We start from the raw sequence: 23,983 nt of genomic DNA on the forward strand, positions 1-23,983 counted from the left end.
TAGTTTTCAGCTACTACTACTTAACATTTCTAGAGCACTACTAGGGTTACACAGCGCTGTACAAATTAACAAAGAAGGACGGTCCCTGCTCAAAGGAGCTTACAATCTAAAGGACGAAATGTCAAGTTGGGGTAGTCTAGATTTCCTGAGTAGAGGTGTAGTGGTTACGTGCCAAAGGCGACATTGAAAAGGTGGGCTTTGAGCAATGATTTGAAGATGGGTAGGGAGGGGGCCTGGCGTATGGGCTCAGGGAGTTTGTTCCAAGCATGGGGTGAGGCGAGGCAGAAAGGGCGGAGCCTGGAGTTGGCGGTAGTGGAGAAGGGTACAGAAAGGAGGGATTTGTCTTGAGAGCGCAGGTTACAGGTAGGGACGTAAGGGGTGATGAGGGTGGAGAGGTAAGGGGGGGCTGCAGATCGAGTGCATTTGTAGGTTAGTAGGAGAAGCTTGAACTGTATGCGGTATCTGATCGGAAGCCAGTGAAGTGACTCAAGGAGAGGGGTGATATGAGTATATCGGTCAAAGCAGAAGATAAGACGTGCAGCAGAGTTCTGAATGGACTGAAGGGGGGATAGATGGCTAAGTGGGAGGCTGGCAAGGAGTAGGTTGCAGTAGTCAAGGCGAGAGTGGATGAGAGTTTGGATGGTGTGCTCAGAGAGGAAAGGGCGAATTTTGCTAATGTTATAGAGGAAGAAGTGGCAGGTCTTGGCTATCTGCTGGATATGTGCAGAGAAGGAGAGGGAGGAGTCGAAGATTACACCGAGGTTGCGAGCAGATGAGATGGGGACGATGAGGGTGTTATCAACTGAGAGAGAGAGTGAAGGGAGAGGAGAAGTGGGCTTGGGTGGGAAGACAATAAGTTCGGTCTTGGCCATGTTCAGTTTCAGGTGGCGGTTGGACATCCAGGCAGCAATGTCGGATAAGCAGGCCGATACTTTGGCCTGGGTTTCTACAGTGATGTCTGGTGTGGAGAGATAAAGCTGGGTGTCGTCAGCATAAAGATGATAGTGGAAACCATGAGATGAGATCAGGGAGCCAAGGGAAGAGGTGTAGATTGAAAAAAGAAGGGGTCCAAGGACAGAGAGCGGGATAGGGGTGGAGGACGAACCATGAGAGTGTACTCTGAAGGTACGATGGGAGAGATAAGAGGAGAACCAGGAGAGGACAGAGCCCTGGAACCCAAAAGAGGACAGTGTGTCAAGAAGTAGGTTGTGATTGACAGTGTCAAAAGCGGCGGATAGGTTGAGCTGAGACATATCTTTCTTGGCATCCAGTCCAGCTCTCCTGCAGGTGGATGGACGCACTTTTCAGCCTCTGCTTCTGAGTGATTTGCTCCTGGACCAGTTGGTCAACTGGTCCTTAGTTGAGCTTTGCATGTGTCTTGAGACTGAAGAGTCATATCTGGAGAACTTCAGACTCTGGTGCCCCTCAGATTTTCTTCTTCCCTCCCTTCATCTCTCTATTTCCTGTGGCGCTCTCCTTTTCCAGCACTACAACCTTAAAAAAAAAAAGGCTCACTCAGGACTGATACTGTGTCCCATGCTGTCTAGCAAACTTTTTTTTCTCTTGTGGAAACTGTGAGCTTCGGGAGGGGGAGGGGGGGGGAAACAACCAGCAGTGGTAAATCTGACTAAATATCTCAGAATCGCTTGGAGGGCTGCAAGTTCTACTTGGTACAGGGTGAATGGCAACTCCTTCTGAGGCAATTAAGCAATGTTCCTGGTGTCGGGGTGTTGCAGTTGTGTGCAAGCCAGGAATCCCGTGGGACGCAGAGGAAATGGTCGACTGCAACACATCTACAGATTTGGCACAGCAACCGAATATGCCAGGTCTTTGGGCTCTCTGGTAGGGCTGGTGCACAGTTTGAGGCAGGAGAGTGTGGGAACGGGTGCTATTTTGTCAGGGCCGACTGGCAGTGAGGAGCAGCCTTGGTCTGATCACAGGTGGAGCACAGCCACCACTTTAAAGCCTCAGGGCTTGACAGAGCATTCTGCTGAATTAGGATCTTTGTTTTCTCTGGAGTTTATATTGCTTTTACACTAGGCCTACTTACTGAAGCAGGGACAGTTAGAGTTGCTGCAAGGTTCTTCATTTTCTTGCTCGATGCCCCTCTGGCTCCTAAGAGATCTCATTTTAGGCCTCCAGGAGTGAGCAGATGAGGCTCTCTTCTTCTCCCTCCTTATCTGATGTGGCCTCAGTCTATTCAGAGGAGCCATCGTTGAAGGAACTGTTTGAGGAGGGAGATAATCCAAAATTACTGAGGTTTCATAAAGAGGAGCTGAATACTCTCTTATTTCTGAGGTACTGGCGGTGCTTTCCATTGAGGAGCCTTCTGCTTTGGCATCAGGGGTTCCATCTTCATCAATCATGAGAGGGCTTGGAGGTCCTTCTAAGGCCTTCCTGATGCATCCAGACATTCAGGACTTGATTACAACAGAATGTGTCTCACTGGACGCGGGTTCCGAGAGTCGGAAGAGCCATGGCTGATCTCTACCCATTAGTTCTGGAGGAAAAATATCAACTGCAGCTTCCCAGAGTGGACTCCCTGGTTACCGTGGTGACTAAGAAGACCACCTTGCCGGTGGTAGGGGTATTGCCCTAAAAGACCTACAGGATAGAAGGCTAGAAGGCTCGCTGAAACAAGCCTTTGAAGTGGCCTATTTGGGCCTTCAAGCAACTGTGTGCCGCTCATTTGTGGCAAGAGCTTATCGGGTGCCATAATGCCATATTGGAAGCCTACTTGGATTCTATATATCCTATGCATTTATGATCTAGTGAACATTATGTACTATTATAGTTTATTTAGACTTGCTAGACCGCTCTAGCTGGCAGAGCAGAGCGGTGTACAGACTACAGAAATTCAGAAAAAGGAAAAGAATACCGATGTCGATTAGCAAAGGTGAGCAGTCATACAGAGAAAGTAAAGAGTAAGTGCAAGTGAGGATGGGGAGAAGAGTAGAAGGAGGCCTTCAGCTGATGCAAATCCATCAGACTGACTATAAGACAGCCTGATGAGTCAGGAGGGAAGATTCACTACGCAAAGAAAGCGGAAGATTGTTCCAAATGTGTGATGAGTAAGAAAAAGGCTCTGCGCTGGTTATTCATAGTGAGCAAACTTGGGGCTAGGGAGGATGAGACGGTGATCATTAAGTGAGTGGAGGACCATAAAGATGAGTAGAAGATGGTGAGACAGGCAAGATAGACGGGGAGACCTATAGAAAGGGATTTTTATCTTAACGGTGTTCAATGGGCAACCAGTGGTGGCGTTTTAACAGCAGGGTTGTGTGCTCTGTGTAACAGACGTGGCAGAGCAATCTGATGGCAGTCTGCAAGGTTTGTAGTTTTTTCAAGGAAGACTTGGATAAACCTGCATAGATGATGTTACATTAATCAAGGTGGGATCTGAACAATGAAGGGATAAGCGCATGGAAATTGTGATCGAAAAGATGGCTTATGACTCGCAGTTGATGGAACAGAAGAAAATAGACCTTAGATAAGTGTGAGATTTGGGACTTAAAGGAGAGAGAGGAGTCCCAGATGATCCCGAGATAGCGGAAACTCATGACAGGAGTGGCTTGTTCTCTGAAAAGTGATAGAGGAGGATGGGGCGACAGGGCACCAAAGAACCAGCAGGCGACCGTTATATCTCTGTTAGCACTAGCCAGTTATAATATAACTACTTCTAGAAACTCTTATAATACCATAAACTATTTTATAACCGCCTTTTTTAGCAGTATGAAAGCCACATTGAACCTGCCATACGGTGGGAAATAAATATCAATTCTTTTTAACATTTTCATAACTAAATTTTTTTTTAAATATATGTGCTGAGAAATCAAACGTGCTTAATCTTAATAAAGATCAAAAGCACCCTGTTTTTCCATCATAGCATCTTCGAGACCCATTGACACTGGGAGCAGTGGTACGTTGAGTGGATTTCCACCTGTCTCAACGCCGGCTGCTGGACAGGGCCCCCGGGACCAGCTGGCATTGGACCTGACCCCGAGGTGACGTGATGATTCAATGTCATCCTCGTCGGCACTGAGGAGTCTTGGTGTTGAGCTTCGGGCAAAGGCCAAGAAGCATCAGCATTGGTCATCCTTGACATATGGTGCCGGGAGCTCCGGGCCATCGAGGGATTCGGCACCTGAGAAGTGTCGGTCCTGGAAGGATCGCTCCCCCTCTATCCACGAGGTGCCAATGTGCCTGACCCAGGCAGCCAGGACCCAACTCCCTTCTCGGCCCCATCAATTCTACAGCCTCTCTTAGAGCCGGCGTCCCAGCCTTTCCCGGTCTCGGCACTCGATGAGCGTATCCGGGTCTTGCTTTCTGAGCTGCTAGATGGCATTCTGCAATGGTGTGCATTGGTATCAGGGTTGCTTACGCCCGCCATACAGCCTGCAACGGCCCTGCTTGTCCCTCGGTTTGGCCTTAGATGCCACGCTGCTTGCGGCCCCTGTGTTGATTGCCACCCAAGCCAGTACCCCTTTGATGTCGGTGGAGGAAGCTTCGCCGGAGTCTAGACGGGAGCCAACTTGTTGACGCCCCTCTCGAGGACATGGGTCCTCCAGGTCGAGGCAGGTTCGGTCTCAGCCCTCCCATGAGGAGTTTCTGACCGACACCAACGAGGAGCGCTCCTGGGAGTCAGAGGAGGATCCAAGGTACTTTTCAGAGGATGAATCCTATGGGTATCCCCTCTGAACCCTCCCCTCCGCTGAAAAAGACAGTCTTTTCTCTGGAGAGCCTTGCTAATGCTATTCCATTTCATTTGGAAGTGAAGGACGAGCCCAGGGCTAAGATGCTAGAGGTTCTGGATTACACGTCTCCTTCTAGGGAGGCTGTGACTGTCCCTCTCCATGAGGTAAAGAAGTCCTCAAGAGGAACTGGGAGTCCCATCTGTCTGTCCCTGTCATGCCCGAGAAGATAACCCAGTATCGGATCCACAGCACACTTGGGTTTGATAGGCCTTAGTTACCTTACAATTCCATGGTGGTGGAATCTGCTCTCAAAAGAGCCAGGAGGTCTAGAGACTATGCTTTGATGCCCCAGGCTGAGAAGCTAGAACCTTGGACTCTTTTGGAGGAAGATGTTCCAGGCCTCGATGCTTGTGTTTCATATCCAATCGTGCCAGCTCTTCACGAGCGTCTACTTGCGGGACTCTCTCCCACCAGAGCAGGCTGAGTCAGTGCGCCAGCTGGCCAAGCAGCAGAAAGCATGTCGAAAGTTCTTGGTCAGGGTTGCCTATGACACCTTTGACGTGGCTTCCAGGATCTTTGCTCAAAGTATAGGAATGTGCAGATTCTCTTGGCTGCGTGTTTTTTTTGTTACATTTGTACCCTGCGCTTTCCCACTCATAGCAGGTTCAATGCGGCTTACATATTATATACAGGTACTTATTTGTACCTGGGGCAATGGAGGGTTAAGTGACTTGCCCAGAGTCGCAAGGAGCTGCCTGTGCCTGCAGTGGGAATCGAACCCAGTTCCCCAGGACCAAAGTCTACCACACTAACCACTAGGCCACTCCTCCACTCTGGACATGGAACAGACTGAAGAGGGGGAGAGAGAAATGTAAGACTTGGGGGGAGGGGAGAGGTGGAAGGGAGAGAGGAGATATGTTGGGGAGGGAGGGAGAGATTTCAGTTTCAAGAGGAGATGGGAGAAGGAGAGATGGATAGGGAGGGTGGGGCAGAAGAGGGAGAGATGAACTTGGTGGAGGGCAGAGGGGGGTGGAATGGGGAAGGGAGGATGGAGGAGTCAAGGATAGAGGGGGAGGGAGAGAAAGAGATGGACTTGGGAGAAGGCAAAGGGGGCTGAAGTGGGAGAGGGAGAAATGGACGGTACAGGATGGAAGGGGCAAGAGGGGAGATGGACTTTGGGGAGGGTGGAGGTGGGAGATGGACAGGGAAGGCAGATGGGAGATGGACTTGGGGGCAGAAGGGGGATATAGGACCCGACGTGGTGAACTGGTTGGACAGACGCCAGAGGATGGTGGTTAATGGAATTCACTTGGATGAGGGAAAGGTGAGTAGTGGAGTGCCTCAGGGATCGGTGCTGGGGCTGATAATGTTCAATATATTTGTGAGTGACATTGCCGAAGGGTTAGAAGGTAAAGTTTGCCTTTTTGCGGATGTTAGCAAGATTTGTAACAAAGTGGACACCCCGGGTGGAGTGGAAAACATGAAAAAGGATCTGCAGAAGCTAGAAGAATGGTCTGTTTGGCAATTAAAATTCATTGCAAAGAAATGCACCTGCTGCTTGTGCTGTATACTAGCACCCTCCTCCCACTGACTGGGTCACAACTGCCTCTGGGCGAGTCTCCCACTCTCAAGTTATCCCCAGTGATTTCTGTGTTACTGGAGCCACACTCCGAATGGTCCCACAGTTCCCAGAAAGCACTTGCAGACAACACAAACCACAAGGATTCTTTATCAGTCCAGACAAACAGGGTGAACAATTATGTTTATTTTCGTAAAAATATTGAACAGTGGAACAAAATAGTGAAAATAGCAAACAATAGCAGGTAACTGAAATATGGATCAATTATAACACTAACTAAACATCTGTATACTGCCTAAACAGTACCTGGGAAGATCAGGACATATAATTCACCGAGCCTCAGCAAACAGACTTGTCTCTCTCTTCTCCCGGGCTAAGACTGAAGTAACAGCCAGCAACAAATGCTGGGTAATTTCAAACTCTAAGCCAATCGGAGCCCAGTCAACAAGTTTTAAAAGTATACTGCTCACAGTACTGTAGATTCACTTCTTCACTAAGTGAAACTAAAAGAGGGCATTCACTTTTCACATAAAACATGCACCACCTGCTGGCCAGACTTGAGAAATGCACTTCAAGAGTTAATAAAGGCAATTTTACAGGTTTAAAACACATTGTTCTGTCATAGTAGAGTCCTCATTAGATACCTGGAAGTCATGAGCGAGTTTTGCATTTGGAAGGACTCTTTGCACTTTTTGATAAACAGAGCTTGACCTCACACCTTTCAAGCCCACAATTGCTAGATGGCTAAAGGAGACTATTTTGTCAGCTTGTTTCCTTATGGGAAAGCAGGCTCCTCAGGCCTTGTGGGCTGATTCTAAGAGGTGTACAGCGACATCCTAGGCAAAGACTACTTTGTCTCCGGTGGATATTTGCAAGTTGACAATGTGGCTGACACCACATACCTTTGCCAAGCACTACAGGGTGGACGTTGTGGTATGCTTGGAAGTCAGTTTTGGGGCTTCGGTCCTGAGGGTGGCAGCACCAGGATTCCACCCACTCTAGGGATTACTTTTGAAAATCCCACAGGTTCTGGAATAGTGGGAAGCTATGTAATGGAAGGAAAAATTAGGTCTTACCTGATTAATTTTCTTTCTATTAATCATAAGAATATAAGAATAGCCATACTGTTGTCCATCTAGCCCAGTATCTTGCTTTCAACAGTAGTCAATCCAGGTCACAAGTACCTGGCAGAAACCCAGTTAGTAGCAACATTCCAATTTACCAATCCTGGGGCAAGTAGTCCTTCCCACTATTCTAGAGGCCCACCCTAGGTTGCTGAGATGTTTAGTCGGTATGAAGTATTGGGTCAAATAACGACTCACTTTACATGGTTCCTTCTGCATATCTCTTATTCTGTACAGGTTGTCCAGAGATGAGGTCCACATATGTTTGCTCGTCTGGTTAGTGTTAGGTTAGCGAGTTGTTTAAGGTTGTTGTGTTTATTCTGAGTTTCTCTTTACTGCTTGTCTACATAAATACTGAGGAGAGATATGTCTCAGCTCAGTTTTTAGTTCTCTATCTCCAACTTCTGGTTGATGGACACAACTATCCCACAGGTTCTGGAATAGTGGGAAGGACTAATGGAAAGAAAATTATCAGGTAATACCTAATTTCTCCTTTGTATACTGCAGTTCCATTTTTTTCAATGATCACACTTTTTTTATTGTAAGAAACAGTTTCAGAAATACAGTGCACACATAAGATGCATGAAACAGAGACTGCACTTGCATATGTCTCACCTTTCTTTACAAATTTAGAAAGTAGTGTTATGGTGACATTTCTTAGCTGCTGCTGCTACTACTGTACTACTACTATTTATTATTTCTATAGTGTTAAAAGACATACACAATGCTGTACTCACTCACTATGCATCCAGTTTCTCCTTTCTGGGTAGTCAACTTTGGAATGCTCTCCCAAGACCCATCTGAGCTATTAATAACTATTTACCTTTCAGGAAAATGTTAAAAGTCCCATTTTTTCAAGCAAGTTTACCCTAATGGACCAGCTTAATTCCACCAGATCACCTACGATACTCCTGCTAAGACATCATCGCTTACTCTGACCCCAATGTTATACTCAATCCCTCATCTTCCCTCCATCCTTTACCATTTCCCTCCCATTCTCCTTCCCTTTCACCTATCATATCCTTATCTACCTTCCCTATTCTAGTTCATTACGTTCTTTTCACATGTCCTTTGTAATGCCTTTCATAATGTAAGTAGTTATGATCATCACAATTTATAATACTGTTCCTACATTTCCTTGTTTTTACTGTATTCTTTACCATGTAAGATGTTTTCTTTTACTACGTAAGCCGCACTGGACCTGCTGTATGTGGGAAAGAGCGGGGTACAAATGTAATCAAACATATAAATGGCAAGTGACCGACTCACCTGCAAATGCGCAGTAGAGTCGGAACGCTGAGAGTGTAGAAGTCCAAGCCCCGCCTCCACCAGCAGTACAGCCCAATAGGGAGGAGGGCTTGGACATGGGCGTGGAAATCGGAGGAGGAGGGAGCAGGGAGGGATGGAGGGGGCGGAACTGAGGGAAACAGACCCTGGGGGGGAGGGCAGGGGAGAGAGCAGGGTTGGTGGGAGTGGGGGGGGAGGCCATAGGAAAACAAACTAGCCCGTTGTTACGGGCTTAACGGCTAGTAAATAAATAAATAAGAGAGAGTCCCTGCTCTTTGGAGCTTACAGCCTATTCATGGCAGACAAGCAGGCCAAATAAGATAATTATCTAGTTGCCATTTACAGCTGAGGCTGGCTGTGACTTCTGTTATCTTGTTTTAGTACTTGCCGCAAAGAAGGTTGGCGTAAAGCCAGAAGTTTGGAGATGGCAGTTATTGTCTACTTCAGGCTATTGTCCTATGGTTATTATAACAGTTGATTGTTTTAGATATAACATGTTTTATTGAGCAGCCCAGTTATAACATTTAAAATGCTATCACCTTTTCTTTTTCAAAAATAGTCCAAGTTAGCGTGACATTGTCCTTTTGAATCTTTTTGATCACTTAAAAGTGGATTATCCACTACAGGAACCTGAGCTGTCCTGTCATTTTTTAATTATATTGACAATAGATGTTTTCTTCATGACGACAGTATGTTTGCTTAACTAAAAAGCACTGAAAGGGTCTGGTGATTAGAAAAGCTCGACATCAGAGAATCTATTACAGAATCTATTGGACCCTCTGAAGTAGTTGAGAACCAGTGAAATTTATTTCCTGTAAACCAGTCTCAGGAATTACTTCAGTTGCATGACGTTGTTTTGGAAAAGCAATCTAAGACTCAACTTTAAGAAGCATGCAGAATTGGGACCAAATATAGGTCAGCAGGCTTGAGCAATTTTGAAATAGCACATCTTTCTGAGGATTTAATTTCCTGTAACTTCTGAAAGTAGGGGAAAAAAATGTCCTGTCTTGTTGTCTGATGATTAAATTTGTCTCTGAATCAGGTTAGTATAATTGCCCTAGTTTGTCCTGGAGTAAATGCTTCTTGCAAATCTGCTTTTGGGACACATGTTTAGTTCTGTTTCTACTTCACAGGCAGATTATTGCTCGAGGTCTTCTGGATGTGCTGCGGGATTTCAGCAATAATGAGGAAGATTTCCTGACTGTAATGGAAATTGTTGTCAGGCTGGCAGAAGATACAGGTCTCTGATGTTCTCTTATTTAAGATATTTAGGAACTCATTTTCAAAACAAAAAAATATCCAAAAAATGTCATAAGGTGGCAGAAGGATGTTTTTATCACAAAAACGTCAAGTTATGATTTTCGACACCTTGATTTTCGAAGTTTTGCTGCACAATTCATCCAGATTTCAAGGGGGAGTGATGGGTGTGTGTTTTGGGTGGGACTTAGGTGGCCCCCAAAGAGAAATGTTTTTCTGCAATAATGGAACAAAATGAGAACGTCTAGGGCCAAAATTAAGACGTTTGTGTCTATATCTGTTTCAGTCACAGCTATGTGACCAAACAGTGCCCTAAATGACCACTGGAGGGATTAAGGCATAACTCCCCCACTGTCACAGACCCCCTCACAGCCCCCTAAGATGTAACAGTGACAGTACATACCAGGCTCTATGACAGCTTCATATATGATGGCCATTCCTATCAGAACAGCAAGAAAGTCCCAGGAGTAGCCTATAAGTGACTCCTCAAGCTTGAGAGTGATTGTAGTGTTGTACAGTAATATTTTTCTGCTCCTGGAGGGCTCACTATACATATACGGGGGTTATGGTGAGGTGTGTACCTAGGACTTTTTATGTGAAGTCTACTGTAGTGCCCCCTAGACTGCTCAACTACTCTGCTGGGATGTCTCTGTGGCCAGTCTATTAAGAATGATGGCCCCCATACATCCCAATGGCTGGTTTTTCAGCATTTTTCTTTTGGTCATTTTATTTTCCAAAATGGTCCCAAAAGAAAAATGCACCGAGCACAAAGAGGCCAATATTCAAAGCGATTTAAGCGAACAGGAGCCTCTCCTACCCGCTTAAATAGCTTCCTACCGCCTAACCGGGGATATTCATTGGCACTTAACCAGACAGTGCTGCTGAATATCCCCTGAGATCGCAGAGCAGCCCCAGGTTATGTTGGTGCCAGTACCTGCATAGCTAAGTGTCTTCATTTAGGACAGTTCAGGAGCTATTCTAAATAAGGCAGCTTGGCTATGCGGGTGCTGGCTCCTGCATAACTTAAAATTTTTTTTTTTTTTTTATTAAAATTTTTTTTAACTGAAGCCCCCAAGCCAAGCTCCCCTGCCAATGTTCCCTTTTTTCCCTCCCCCTCGCAGGCTCTCCCGCTGTGACTGCCTGTATCCCTGGTGGTCCAGTGGGGTTGTTGAGGGCAGGTGCGCAGCCTTATTGCTCCTGCCCCTTGCGGCACTGGTTTAAAATGGCTGCCGCAACCTCTTACGTCAAGGGGCAGGAGCAAGGGGTCTGCTCTCCTGCCCCCAATGACCTCGCTGGTCCACCAGGGTTATATTAGCAGTGTGTTTATGCTGTGGTTTGGAAGAATTGTTTGGGGATACTATGTAATAGTTGGAATGTTTTTAGCTATTGTTGAAAAAAAAAAGCAACTGGTCATACTAATTTAGATAATTAATATCTTGCTTCAGAGGTAATCATGTTTGATTCAAAATAGACTGAAATGCAGATTGCTACAGTCCCACAGCACTAATCAGTTTTGAAAAGCACTATGTTCAGTTCTCATGGTTAATGATGCCAGCAGAATCTTATGATGGAATTTACAGTCTGTTTTGTGTGTTATCCCTTAAATTAAGATGGTTGAGTTACGAAGGTCTTCAAGCAATAGTATTAACTAGTAGTACATTTTATTCAAGAAAAGATTAAAGGATGCATTTTCATTTTCTGAAAATGTATGCTTTTCAGAATAGGCCATGCTTAACAGTGGCAGTGCTGTAAGCTGGGTTAAGGTCAACAAGCATTGGCCATGAAAAGAAGAAAATAATTTATTTTCAAATTTCTTCCTTCCCAGAACCCACAGTGAGGACCGAACTTATGGAGCAAGTACCTCCAATTGCCATTTTTCTGCAAGAGTCTCGACCAAACTTTCCCTCTGCATTTTCAGAATACCTCTTGCCCATCGTTGTAAGATACCTTACAGACCCCAACAACCAGGTAGGAAACAATGATTGTAAGAAGCTTTTCAATTTAAACAGTGCTTGCTAGGTTTTTTGGAAGACTGAACATAGCAGATTTGGAGATTTGTTTTTCAGCATTGATTTAGTGAACATCCTAAATAAAATATAAATTCAGGAATTAATGTACAGTTTGGCAACACAGTCATACATGTTCTGCTTTGTTGGGGGTGAGTACATTTCCTGGCCCATATTCAAAGGCACTATCTGGTTAGTAGGTGCTGCTAACTGGATAAGTTCCAGCCAATATTCAGAGGTATGAACCAGATAATACTGCTGAATATTCCCTCTGATTGCTCTGGCACTATCCGTACAGTGCTGGGGCAGTCCATGAAAGGGAGTGCCGACTGATATCCAAATAGTAGTGCTGAATATATGGTGCATATTTACCCGTGGTTGCTGGTGTTTTAAAATACTCTGACTGCTGCAGGCTTAGAATCATCCCTTTTAATTATAAAGTAAACCTTTCTCTTATGTACAGTGGGGGAAATAAGTATTTGATCCCTTGCTGATTTTGTAAGTTTGCCCACTGACAAAGACATGAGCAGCCCATAATTGAAGGGTAGGTTATTGGTAACAGTGAGAGATAGCACATCACAAATTAAATCCGGAAAATCACATTGTGGAAAGTATATGAATTTATTTGCATTCTGCAGAGGGAAATAAGTATTTAATCCCTCTGGCAAACAAGACCTAATACTTGGTGGCAAAACCCTTGTTGGCAAGCACAGCGGTCAGACGTCTTCTGTAGTTGATGATGAGGTTGCACACATGTCAGGAGGAATTTTGGTTCACTCCTCTTTGCAGATCATCTCTAAATCATTAAGAGTTCTGGGCTGTCGCTTGGCAACTCGCAGCTTCAGCTCCCTCCATAAGTTTTCAATGGGATTAAGGTCTGGTGACTGGCTAGGCCACTCCATGACCCTAATGTGCTTCTTCCTGAGCCACTCCTTTGTTGCCTTGGCTGTATGTTTTGGGTCATTGTCGTGCTGGAAGACCCAGCCACGACCCATTTTTAAGGCCCTGGCGGAGGGAAGGAGGTTGTCACTCAGAATTGTACGGTACATGGCCCCATCCATTCTCCCATTGATGCGGTGAAGTAGTCCTGTGCCCTTCGCAGAGAAACACCCCCAAAACATAACATTTCCACCTCCATGCTTGACAGTGGGGACGGTGTTCTTTGGGTCATAGGCAGCATTTCTCTTCCTCCAAACACGGCGAGTTGAGTTCATGCCAAGAGCTCAATTTTTGTCTCATCTGACCACAGCACCTTCTCCCAATCACTCTCGGCATCATCCAGGTGTTCACTGGCAAACTTCAGACGGGCCGTCCACATGTGCCGTCCGGAGCAGGGGGACCTTGCGGGCACTGCAGGATTGCAATCCGTTCTGTCGTAATGTGTTACAATGGTTTTCTTGGTGACAGTGGTCCCAGCTGCCTTGAGATCATTGACAAGTTCCCCCCTTGTAGTTGTAGGCTGATTTCTAACCTTCCTCATGATCAAGGATACCCCACGAGGTGAGATTTTGCGTGGAGCCCCAGATCTTTGTCGATGGACAGTCATTTTGTACTTCTTCCATTTTCTTACTATGGCACCAACAGTTGTCTCCTTCTCGCCCAGCGTCTTACTGATGGTTTTGTAGCCCATTCCAGCCTTGTGCAGGTGTATGATCTTGTCCCTGACATCCTTAGACAGCTCCTTGCTCTTGGCCATTTTGTAGAGGTTAGAGTCTGACTGATTCACTGAGTCTGTGGACAGGTGTCTTTCATACAGGTGACCATTGCCGACAGCTGTCTGTCATGCAGGTAACGAGTTGATTTGGAGCATCTACCTGGTCTGTAGGGGCCAGATCTCTTACTGGTTGGTGGGGGATCAAATACTTATTTCCCTCTGCAGAATGCAAATAAATTCATATACTTTCCACAATGTGATTTTCCGGATTTAATTTGTGATGTGCTATCTCTCACTGTTACCAATAACCTACCCTTCAATTATGGGCTGCTCATGTCTTTGTCAGTGGGCAAACTTACAAAATCAGCAAGGGATCAAATACTTATTTCCCCCACTGTACATGTAACATTGCAATATTAACGTTGTTGGCACACAGACAATGCCATGCTATGTGTTATAACCCCATGTCATAACTGAATATCATGCCGTATGTCCTGATTTATAATTCTTGTGAATAAAATGCACAATGTCATATATAGCATGTTTTTGACAGATGGGCATACATGTATGTAGCGTGTGGGAGGGGCGCACACTTACAACTTGCTGGACATATGCGCATAAGTTATATTCTACATAAGAACATAAGTGTTGCCATACTGGGACCCAGTATCCTGTTTTCAACAGCAGCCAAACCAGGTCAGAAGTACCAGGCAAGATCCCAGAACATTAAAACAGATTTTATGATGCTTATCCTAGAAATAAGCAGTGGATTTTTCCAAGTCCATCTTAATAATGGCTTATGGACTTTTCTTGTAGGAAATTATCCAAACCTTTTTTTTAAACCCTGCTAAGCTAACTGCTTTTATCACATTCTCTGGCAATGAATTTGAGTTAAATTACACGTTGAGTGAAAAAAAAATATTTTCTCCGGTTTGTTTTACAATTTACTACTGAGTATCTTCATTGCTGCTCCCTAGTCCTAGTATTTTTAGAAAGAGAGTAAACAAGCAATTTATATCTACCTGTTCCACTCCACTCAGTATTTTATATTTCTATCAGGTTTATTCAGAAAAGGAATAGCAAATATTCATGTAAAAACATACAACATTATAGAATAACAGGTATGAACCCCATCCATAAACTTCCTTAGGCCATGAGATATGTGCATTCACTGTAAAGGCATATGAATCATATGTTGAGCAATCTATTCTGTGTAGCTGCAAACATTGTATTCCAAAAAGAGGATCAGCAGCGTTGAAAATTTTTCCCTGCCATGAAAGAAATATCTTAAGTATCTATGAGCTTCATGGGACTCTCGGGGATAGCCGTTCAACTAAGATTGTTTTTTTAAATTCAACGGGACACAAACCCCTTGTATCCATGTAGCACAGAAGGGCCCAGACAAGGGAGGCCAAAGAGCAGCTTAGGGTTATAGTGCCAACCGGTATTCTCCACTCAGTATTTTATAGATCTCTTATATCTCCCCTCAGCCGTCTCTTCTCCAAGCTGAAGAGCCCTAGCCGCTTTAGCCTTTCCTCATAGGGAAGTCGTCCCATCCTGTTTATCATTTTCATTGCCCTTCTTTGTATGTACCTTTTTCTAATTCTGCTATATCTTTTATGAGATGCGGTGACCAGAATTGCACACAGTATACTAGGTGCGGTTGTACCATGGAGCAATACAAAGGCATTATTCTCATTTTTGTTTTCCATCCCTTTCCTAATAATTCCTAATGTTCTGTTTGCTTTCTTAGCTGCTGCTGCACACTAAACAGAGGGTTTCAAAGTATCATCAACGACACTTGGATCCTTTTCCTGGGCGGTGACTCCTAATGTGGAACCTTGCATTATGTAGCTGTAGTTTGGGTTCCTCTTTCCCGCATGCATCACTTTGCAGTTACATGAAATGTCATCTGCCATTTGGATGCCCAGTCTCCCAGTTTCGCAAGGTCCTCTTGTAATTTCTCACAATCCTCTTGCGATTTAACAACTTTGAATAACTTTGTGTCATCAGCAAATTTAATTACCTCATTAGTTACTCCCATCTCTAGATCATTTATTATTTTTTATTTATAACCATTTAAATTTTTACAAGCGATAAAACAACTTGCTGGAAATACAGAGAAAGTAATATGTAGGAATTATTTCAGTCAGGTAATTCTATTCTCTTCCTTAGACCACTAAGTAGGGAGAGTGAAAAAAGATAAGGAGATCAATTAAACAGTAAACAGAAAAAACCCGTGGTATTAACCTGATTATCCCCAGATATTACTCGTCTAATTCATTATTCCACATTGATCATCTGGTTGGCTTCTTCAAGGCCAATACGGTGTATAGTCAAATCATTTCATTGAAAACATACTTATTGTCCAATATTAGTTAGAAATAATACATCTGATTACATTCTTTCTCTTTTAAAACCAGAAGTTATTTAACAATACATGTATTTAAGTCTCTAATTCAAATCCCCACTGATTAAAGTAATCCCAGTTTTCACAGGCTTCACTCTTTTTAAAGTAATAATTTGAGGAAATATTTCTGAGGAAAACTTTAGGAGTCATACCCGGAACTCTGGGGAAAACAATAATCTCGATATTTAATTATCTATAATCTTTTTATTATTCAACATTTCTGGTCTATTATCATTTTCAAAATCATAACCACTTCTTGCACATGCTAGAATTATTGTTATATCAATTTTTTAGATCATTTATAAATATGTTAAAAAGCAGCTATCCCAGCACAGACCCCTGGGGAACCCCACTATCAACCCTTTTCCTTTGAGAATACTGACCATTTAACCCTTGTCTCTATTTTCCATCTTTTAATCACTTTTTAATCCACAATAGGATATTTCCTCTATCCTATGACTTTCTGATTTTCCTCAGGAGTCTTTCATGAGGTAGTCATTATGCCTTTTGAAAATCCAAATACACAATTTCGACCAGCTCACCTGTATCCACATTTAGGTGTGTCTGGTGTAAGTGCTTTTGCCTAACCATATACACATATATATGGTCAAGCTAGTGTTCTATAAGGGAAAGTAGGTGAAGTGTGTTAGAATTACTTGTCATTCAGTTTTAACTAATTGCTTTCTGTTACCAGGTTAGGAAAGCAAGTCAAGAAGCCTTGCTGATACTGCTGGAGCAAGATCTCATTGAGCTAAATGATATTGAAAACAAGGTGTGCCCAGTCCTGCTGGATCTTTCTGCTGCAGACAGTGATGATGAATACAAAGTGGAAGCTGTTAATGTATGTTTTTCAAGGGTAGAATTCAATACCTTTTATCCCTTATTTCATTACCTCTTTCTTTGAAAGATTATTTGGGGCACTAGTTAAGGTGGAATAGAGAGAGAGGCCCCTTCCCTGTGACTGAGGAATACCGGTGTCATCTAAACTGAACAGTGTATTTGTGATTGGTACTTTGTGTACACTTATGAAATGTAATGTTCTCTGTGTTTATCTGCCTGCCTTTCCTCTGAAGATTAACATACCCTGCATAGTCCAAGACTTCTTCCTGGACTGACCAGAAAGATGCGTTTGCAGATATATACACTATAGCAGTGATGGCGAAAGTATGGCACGCCTGCCAGAGAGGGCACGCACGCTACCGCCTCAGCCAGTCACCTCCCAGTTCCAGGGTCCCCCCTCCTCTGTCTCTCCCACCGAGTTCCAGAGTTGTTGTCCCTCCCTCCCTTCCTTTGAGTTTCAGGCCCCCTCCCGCCCTCCGAATTTTAAAAGCCATCTCTTGACTTACCTCGTCGGGGACGGGTTACGGTGGCCAGCAGCAGCGCTAAAGTGCGTGCAGGCTCGGCCCTTCTCTCTCTCTCTGATCTCTGATCCCGCCCTCATTTCCTGTTTCCGCAAGGGCGGGACCAGAGCTCAGAGACAGGGAGAAGGGCCGAGCCTGCATGCATTTTAGCGCTGCTGCCAGCCGCCGTAACTCCTCCCTGATGAGGTAAGTCAAGAGATGACTTTTTGAACTCGAAGGGAGGGGCAACTCTGGAACTCGGAGAGAGGGAGAGGGGGGGATCCTGTGGAACTTGGGGGGTGGGGGGAGGGCCCTGGAATGTGGAGGGGGGACAAGGGAGGGGGGAATGGCACTTTGCGATAAATAATTAGATTTTGGGTTGCTGTTTGGACACTCGGTCTCTGAAAGGTTCGCCATCACTGCACTATATTAAATGCTCCAACTCAGCAATCTAGATTGAACCTACAGCCCTTACCTTTCCTTATTGAATGCCTCCATTTTTTTTAAATGTTGAAGAATTCTCAGGTGATGCTAAATGCCAGATATCTATATTTTGGAAAGACCGCTTACTGTTTGTTTTTTGAGTTAATACTCTAAGAAACTCTTGTTCTAGCCTCCATATGCAAGGCTGCCCTACCACTAGGTCTGCTATGGTGTCAGAATTTGGGAGGTATGAAAACAGAAAGTAGAGCTAGCTGAGTTAGAGAAAACTGAGTTAGCAGGAAGGCAGAAGCTTGTCCTATGGCTTCCCACTGTTGTTCCTCGTCATGGCTGGCATTGCAAATATATTCATGCGAGCCCAGCACTTCTGATGCTTATCTGGTGCAACATGAGACCAGTATCAGAAAGTGTTGGCCTCACAACCAAGTATTTTGAAAGTGCTTGTAGTGCCGACCTTGAGGAGGAGGAGGAAGAGTGGTAGGGAGGACTGGGGCAGGGGTGGGCACAAGGCTGATCTGCCTAAGGTGCTCAGTACCCTTGCACTGGCTCTGTCCATACATATGTACAGGCAGAACTTTCATATAATATTTGTGTACCAGAAGTATTTAAACTAAATTTGTGAAAGCATGTTTCTAAACTAATGCTTTACAAAGTTTTTGTCTGGTACGACTGCTTTTTAACACAAAATATTCACATGATAAAATAGCAGACCCGCACTCTCCTCCCCTCTCCTCTCTCATCCATTTCCTTCTTTTCTCACTTATCAAAATATGAAGGGCACAAGTGATAGCAACGATACAGTAGTTAGCACAGGGTACGCATGGATGTCACAGTAGAGGTGCAGAATGAGGGGAGGAGCCTTATTTCTGTGACTCTCTTCCCCCCCCCCCCCCCCCAATCTGCTCCTGATAGAACCCACAGTTTGGGAACCATTGTTCTAAGTCATTTGATGGTTACTGACTTTTGGAATTGGACCAGAGATTTTTCTGTGCGGATACTGTTGGCTGCATTCTTTTACTTTTGATATTGGACCTAATTTTTCTTGTAAACACAGGTATTGCAGTACATGTTTTGAATCTGTGAATGTATTGTGGAAACCTGTCTGACACCGACAATGGTTTTTCCGAAACTTGGCCAGCTTGGGCCCTGTTTCTATTAAAGTTGACATTTGGATAAACTCTTGCTGTGTTTGTCCTTCCATAGATTGCTTCTGCTCTTTGGTTGTCTGTTTTGCTTCTGCAGTAGTCTTGTCTCCTGTTTCTTTCTGCTAAGCCATTTTTAATAATTAAAAAAAAAAGTTCTCCCATTGGAGCATCTCATCCAAGGCATAAGCATCTGATACTTTAGGGATTATAATGTTGTTTTTTACAGATGTTAATTCACTTCTAACTTGTGTGATTCCTGCAGATGAAATCAGCATGTATATCCAATAATATGCTTGAGAAAGTGTTTCCGAAATACTGGTATTTGACCTTCTGTATGTTTTTGTATAACTATAAACCGGGGGGAACAGTTGTGCTTAAATAAACAACTAAAGGCTGCAGAGAAGTACACAGACTTATTTAGTAAATCTGAAAAATAAAATAGACACTGGGTTGGATGATTTATTCTAGGTGATGGGAAAAGAATGCTGTAAGATCTTGTGCCTTCTTGTGAATACATTAGTGGAAAACAAACTGGTGTAAGTAATGATTAATTAATTAAATGAGACTCTCTGATTGTAGGATTAGACAGTAGCCTGCGATGACAATTTTCTCCTTTAAACTCTGAAAACTGGGCTTTCTTCTGCTAAGATGGTTTCTGCTACTGCATTAGCCAGTAAAAAATAAATCTGTTCTTTATGTATGCACAGTGCATTCTAAAACATTATGCTCTTTATTTTCATTGATTTATGAAAGCTTTACACTGGCTGTATTTAATAATTTCTTCCTTTTTAAAAAATTTTCTAAATACATAAGATAAAATATGTCTGACATTTTTCTCTCGATGAAATGCCACTTGCTGTTGGGTATCTAACTCTTACTTTCTTATTTGTACTTTTGAAGTATAAAGATTAATCATTTTATGGTGTCAGTAATTTTGTTTTTTGTATATGATTGTCTTCTTTTCTGCAGATAATCTGTAAAATGACTTCCATGTTGGGCAGGGATACAGTTGAACAGGTGTTGCTTCCCCGATTTTGTGAACTCTGCAGCGATGGGAAATTGTTTCAAGTTCGGAAGGTTGGTATAACTCGGTTGTCTATGCCCTATTTAAGCCATCCTGTATTGGTACAAAGATAATTTGGTTTATGATTTTCCAAATGGGTCTTAAAGTTGATCATCTCGACTTCATAGAGGTCTCTCCACATAAACATAAAATGTGATTACATGGATTTTTATACTTTCATTCTCATACTGCAGAACTGCAAATCATGTTGTTTATTTAGAAATTAGATTGCGATTACAAACCAAAAATTAGAAAAGGGACAGTAGAACAAAAAAATATAAATAAAAACAATTCAGCAAACAAAAGTTTTTTGTTTTTTTTTTGTTTGTTTTGTTTTTCCTACAGCCCACAACCAGAGAAGAGAAGCCAAATCTAAGAAATTTTCAAAACACCTCACAGGGGCTAGATTTATGAAATAGCAATATTTTGTGTTACTGCAAGTCTATTTTATTCAATGAGACCTACTTACTGATACCATGCCTTAATTGCATGAGCAGTGATAGTACACTTTAGCAAATCTAGTCCATAGTCAAACTACTATAATAATCCTGGTGCTATATATTATCAGCTACTCCTTTTACCCAGAGGAAATGGGAGGATCCTGTTAAGATTCAAAGGAAATTACTAGTTGACATTGTCAGCAACTCCTGACAGACATAATTCATTGAACGTCTTTCTTGCCTGAGTTCTAGGGGGCAAATCCAGGAAGACCCCAACCAAATGCTTATGGAACAAATAATTTAGGGGTCCTTTTCCTATGCTGTGTAAACGTCTACGCGTGCCCAATTAGCACCAAAATGGAGTTACCGCTCGACTACCGCTTGGCTCTTGCAGTAACTTCATTTTTGGCGTGCATCCGAAAAATATTTTTTATTTTCAGGCGCGTGTAATGGACGCACATCAAGTGGCATTTGGCGCACATAGGTCATTACCACCAGGTTACAGCGTGAGTCTTTACCGCTAGGTCAGTGGCTGGCGGTAAGGTGTCAGACCCAAAATGGGCACGTGGCAATTTTCATGTTGCCGCACATCCATTTTTGACAAAAATTTTAAAAAGGCCTTTTGTACAGGCTTGCTAAAAAATGGATCGGCAAAACCTGTGCCTACACTACCGCAAGCCATTTTTCAGCGCGCCTTTGTAAAAAGACCCCTTAATTTCTTTTCTTTTCTTTCGCCCTTGATTGGCACTGTCTTGTAATCTGAAAGATGGAGTCTAATGTACTTCAGAACCAGAGGTTATATTCCGTAGGAGAATAGTTATTAATGGCTGCATATAATCCAGTGCCATGCCATATAATATTTGAAAGACAAAAACACATAATTTAAAACCTGTCCTGGCTTTAATGGGCAACCAGTGCAGCTTGCATAATAATGGAGTGACTCTATCAAACTACAATACCTTGAGGGCAGGCCTAGCTGCAGTATTTTGGGCCATTTGTAGCCTTTTTAGGACACCCTCTTTACATCCAGCATAGATGGAATTGCAGTATTCGAACTGAGTTAAAACCAAGGATTGAACTAGCAGTCTAAAGATGTCTGGCAAGAAATATGATCTGATTCTCCTCAGCTTCCAAAGGGACCTGAAGGATTTTTTTCACTACTGAGGAAACCTGAGGCTCAAACATGAGGTGACTGTCAGTTAATACACTCAGTACCCTAAGCGTAGAGTCTAGGGGGTACGACAGACATGTCCGTAGTAAAATTATATGTGTTCTCCAAGGACAAGCAGTCTGCTTTTTCTTACGTGGGTCGACATCTGCATCGGTCCAAGAATCTGCATTTTGCAAGCAAAATATTTAAAAAACGTTTTGCCAGAGTCTTCTGGCGTGCATGCAGCGCGCACCACGCATGCGCGGGACTGATTTCCTGCCCGTCGCATGAGTGCGTTCCCTCAGTTTTCTTTTCTCCGCGTTGCAGTGCGGTAGTTTTTTTTTCTGCGCTCCTCTCAGGCCCTGGAAAGAGTCTTCAAGTTTTCGCTTTTTTCTCCTCATTTTTTCTTTCTTTTTTTATTATTGTAAAAAAAAAAAAAAAGTTCCCGTAGTGTACTTTTAGTTTTGTCCCATTTCAATTTTCCTTTATTTTCATCTCGGCTGGTTTTTAGGCCGCGCGGTCGGGTTATTACCTTATTTTTGTGCCCTTTTTTCTTTTATCAGGAACAATCGCGTATTTTGATTTTGCCGAAGCCATTTTTCCTTCCCATTTCATCGAAGACACCCAGCGGCTTCAAACATTATACTCTGTGCAACTGGACCATCTCAGGTACCGATACCCACGCCTGGTGTATCCAGTGCCTTGGGCCCGACCATAGCCCAGCCGCTTGCAGTCTGTGTCTTCATATGAAGAAACGGACCCAAGCGTCTCGAGAAGCCCAACGAGAAAAATGTTTGGGGCTTGGTCCGGTCCCTTGGCATCGGTATTGAGGTCGGTGTCATCGACGTTGGGAGCGGAGGTAATGGCTGCTGAAAGACCAATTCACACTGGGAGCAGTGAGGCATCGAGTGGGTCTCCACCTGCCTCGAGGCCTCCTGTTTTGCAGACCACCCCAGGACTGACCTTTGTTGGACCCGGCCCTGAGGAGGCATAAGGATTCTGCGTCCTCATCGGTACCGAGGATTCTCGATGAAGGGCGTCGAGCGAAGGCGAAGAAGCACCGTCAACATTCTCCTTCGACACACGGTGCCGGGAGCTCTGGGGTGTCGAGGGAATCGGCACTTGAGAAGTGTCGGCGCTGAGAGGATCGCTCCCCCTCTATTCAGGAGGTGTCAATTCGTCGGTGTTCAGGCAGCCCGGTACCTGCTCCTGAGCCTCGACAGATTCTGCCACTGGCTCCTTTACCGACCCCGCAGCCTTGTCTGATGGCGGCTCTCGACGAGTGCATCAGGGCCCTGCTTCTGGAAGGATTGCTGCGCCAGTCGCTTCGGTATCGGGGGTGCTTGCACCTTCCGTACCGTCTGCCTGCAGCTGGCATCTGGCCCTTCGCGTGTGGTGAAGTCCCCGACCTCGGTGTCGCCTGCAGCATCAGAGTCGGCTGCCATCCAGGTCGACTCCCCTTTGACGTCGGTGGAGGAAGTGTCACCGGAGTCCAGGTGGGCGTAGACTTCTCGGCACCGCCATCGAGGGCGTCGCTTCTCAGCATTGAGACAGGCTCAGTTTCGGACTGCTCTGAGGGATGTCTTGTCCGATACTGAAGATGAGCGTTCGTGGGAGGAAGAGGAAGATCCCAGGTACTTCTCTTCTGACGAGTCCTATGGGATTCCCTCTGAACCTTCTCCTCCACCAGAAAGGAGACTTTCTCCACCGGAGAGTCTATCCTTTACCTCCTTTGTCCAGGAAATGACTGCGGCTATTCCCTTTCCTATAGAGGTTGAGGATGAACCCAGAGCTGAGATGCTCGAGGTCCTGGATTATCCTTCTCCGCCTAGAGAGGCTGCAATGGCTCCTTTGCATAATGTACTGAAGGAAGTCCTTATGCGAAACTGGTCGTTCCCTCTGTCTAATCCCGTGATCCCGAAAAAAGCTGAATCCCAATATCAGATCCACGGTGAACCTGGATTGATGAGATCTCAGCTACCTCACAATTCCATGGTGGTGGACTCCGCCCTCAAAAAGAGCCAAGAGCTCTAGGGGACTATGCCTTGGCGCCCCCAGGCAGAGAATCTAGAACCTTGGACTCTTTTGGGAGGAAGACGTATCAGGCCACTATGCTCGCTGCCAAGATCCAGACATACCAGCTCTTCACGAGCGTCCACTTGCGAAACTCGGTGAGGCAACTGTCTAGCTTGGTTGATGCACTCCCTCCGGAGCAGGCCGAGCCTTTTCGCCAGGTGGTCAGGCAGTAGAAGGCGTGTTGAAAATTCCTGGCCAGGAGTACGTTCGACACTTTTGATGTCGAATCCAGGATCGCTGCCCAAGGTATAGTGATGCGCAGACTCTCATGGCTGCGTCTCTGACCTGGATCATTCGGTCCAGCAACGGATGGCGGA

General features: G+C 44.4%; 1 protein-coding gene across 4 annotated transcripts in view; it reads left to right on the forward strand.

Annotated features, from left to right (window-relative positions):
- Positions 1–23,983, forward strand: part of LOC115476354 (serine/threonine-protein phosphatase 4 regulatory subunit 1-like) — a 92,122-nt gene that overhangs the window by 11,046 nt on the left and 57,093 nt on the right. For all 4 annotated transcript variants that reach the window (XM_030212679.1, XM_030212681.1, XM_030212680.1 and 1 more), the window contains exons 4-7: positions 9,818–9,924; positions 11,767–11,909; positions 16,706–16,852; positions 19,907–20,014. In XM_030212679.1, the coding sequence (XP_030068539.1) occupies positions 9,818–9,924; positions 11,767–11,909; positions 16,706–16,852; positions 19,907–20,014 (505 nt within the window). The remainder of the gene's footprint in view (positions 1–9,817; positions 9,925–11,766; positions 11,910–16,705; positions 16,853–19,906; positions 20,015–23,983) is intronic.

This window comes from Microcaecilia unicolor, chromosome 8 (assembly GCF_901765095.1).
Source record: "Microcaecilia unicolor chromosome 8, aMicUni1.1, whole genome shotgun sequence".
In the NCBI taxonomy this organism is placed as follows: Eukaryota; Metazoa; Chordata; class Amphibia; order Gymnophiona; family Siphonopidae; genus Microcaecilia; species Microcaecilia unicolor.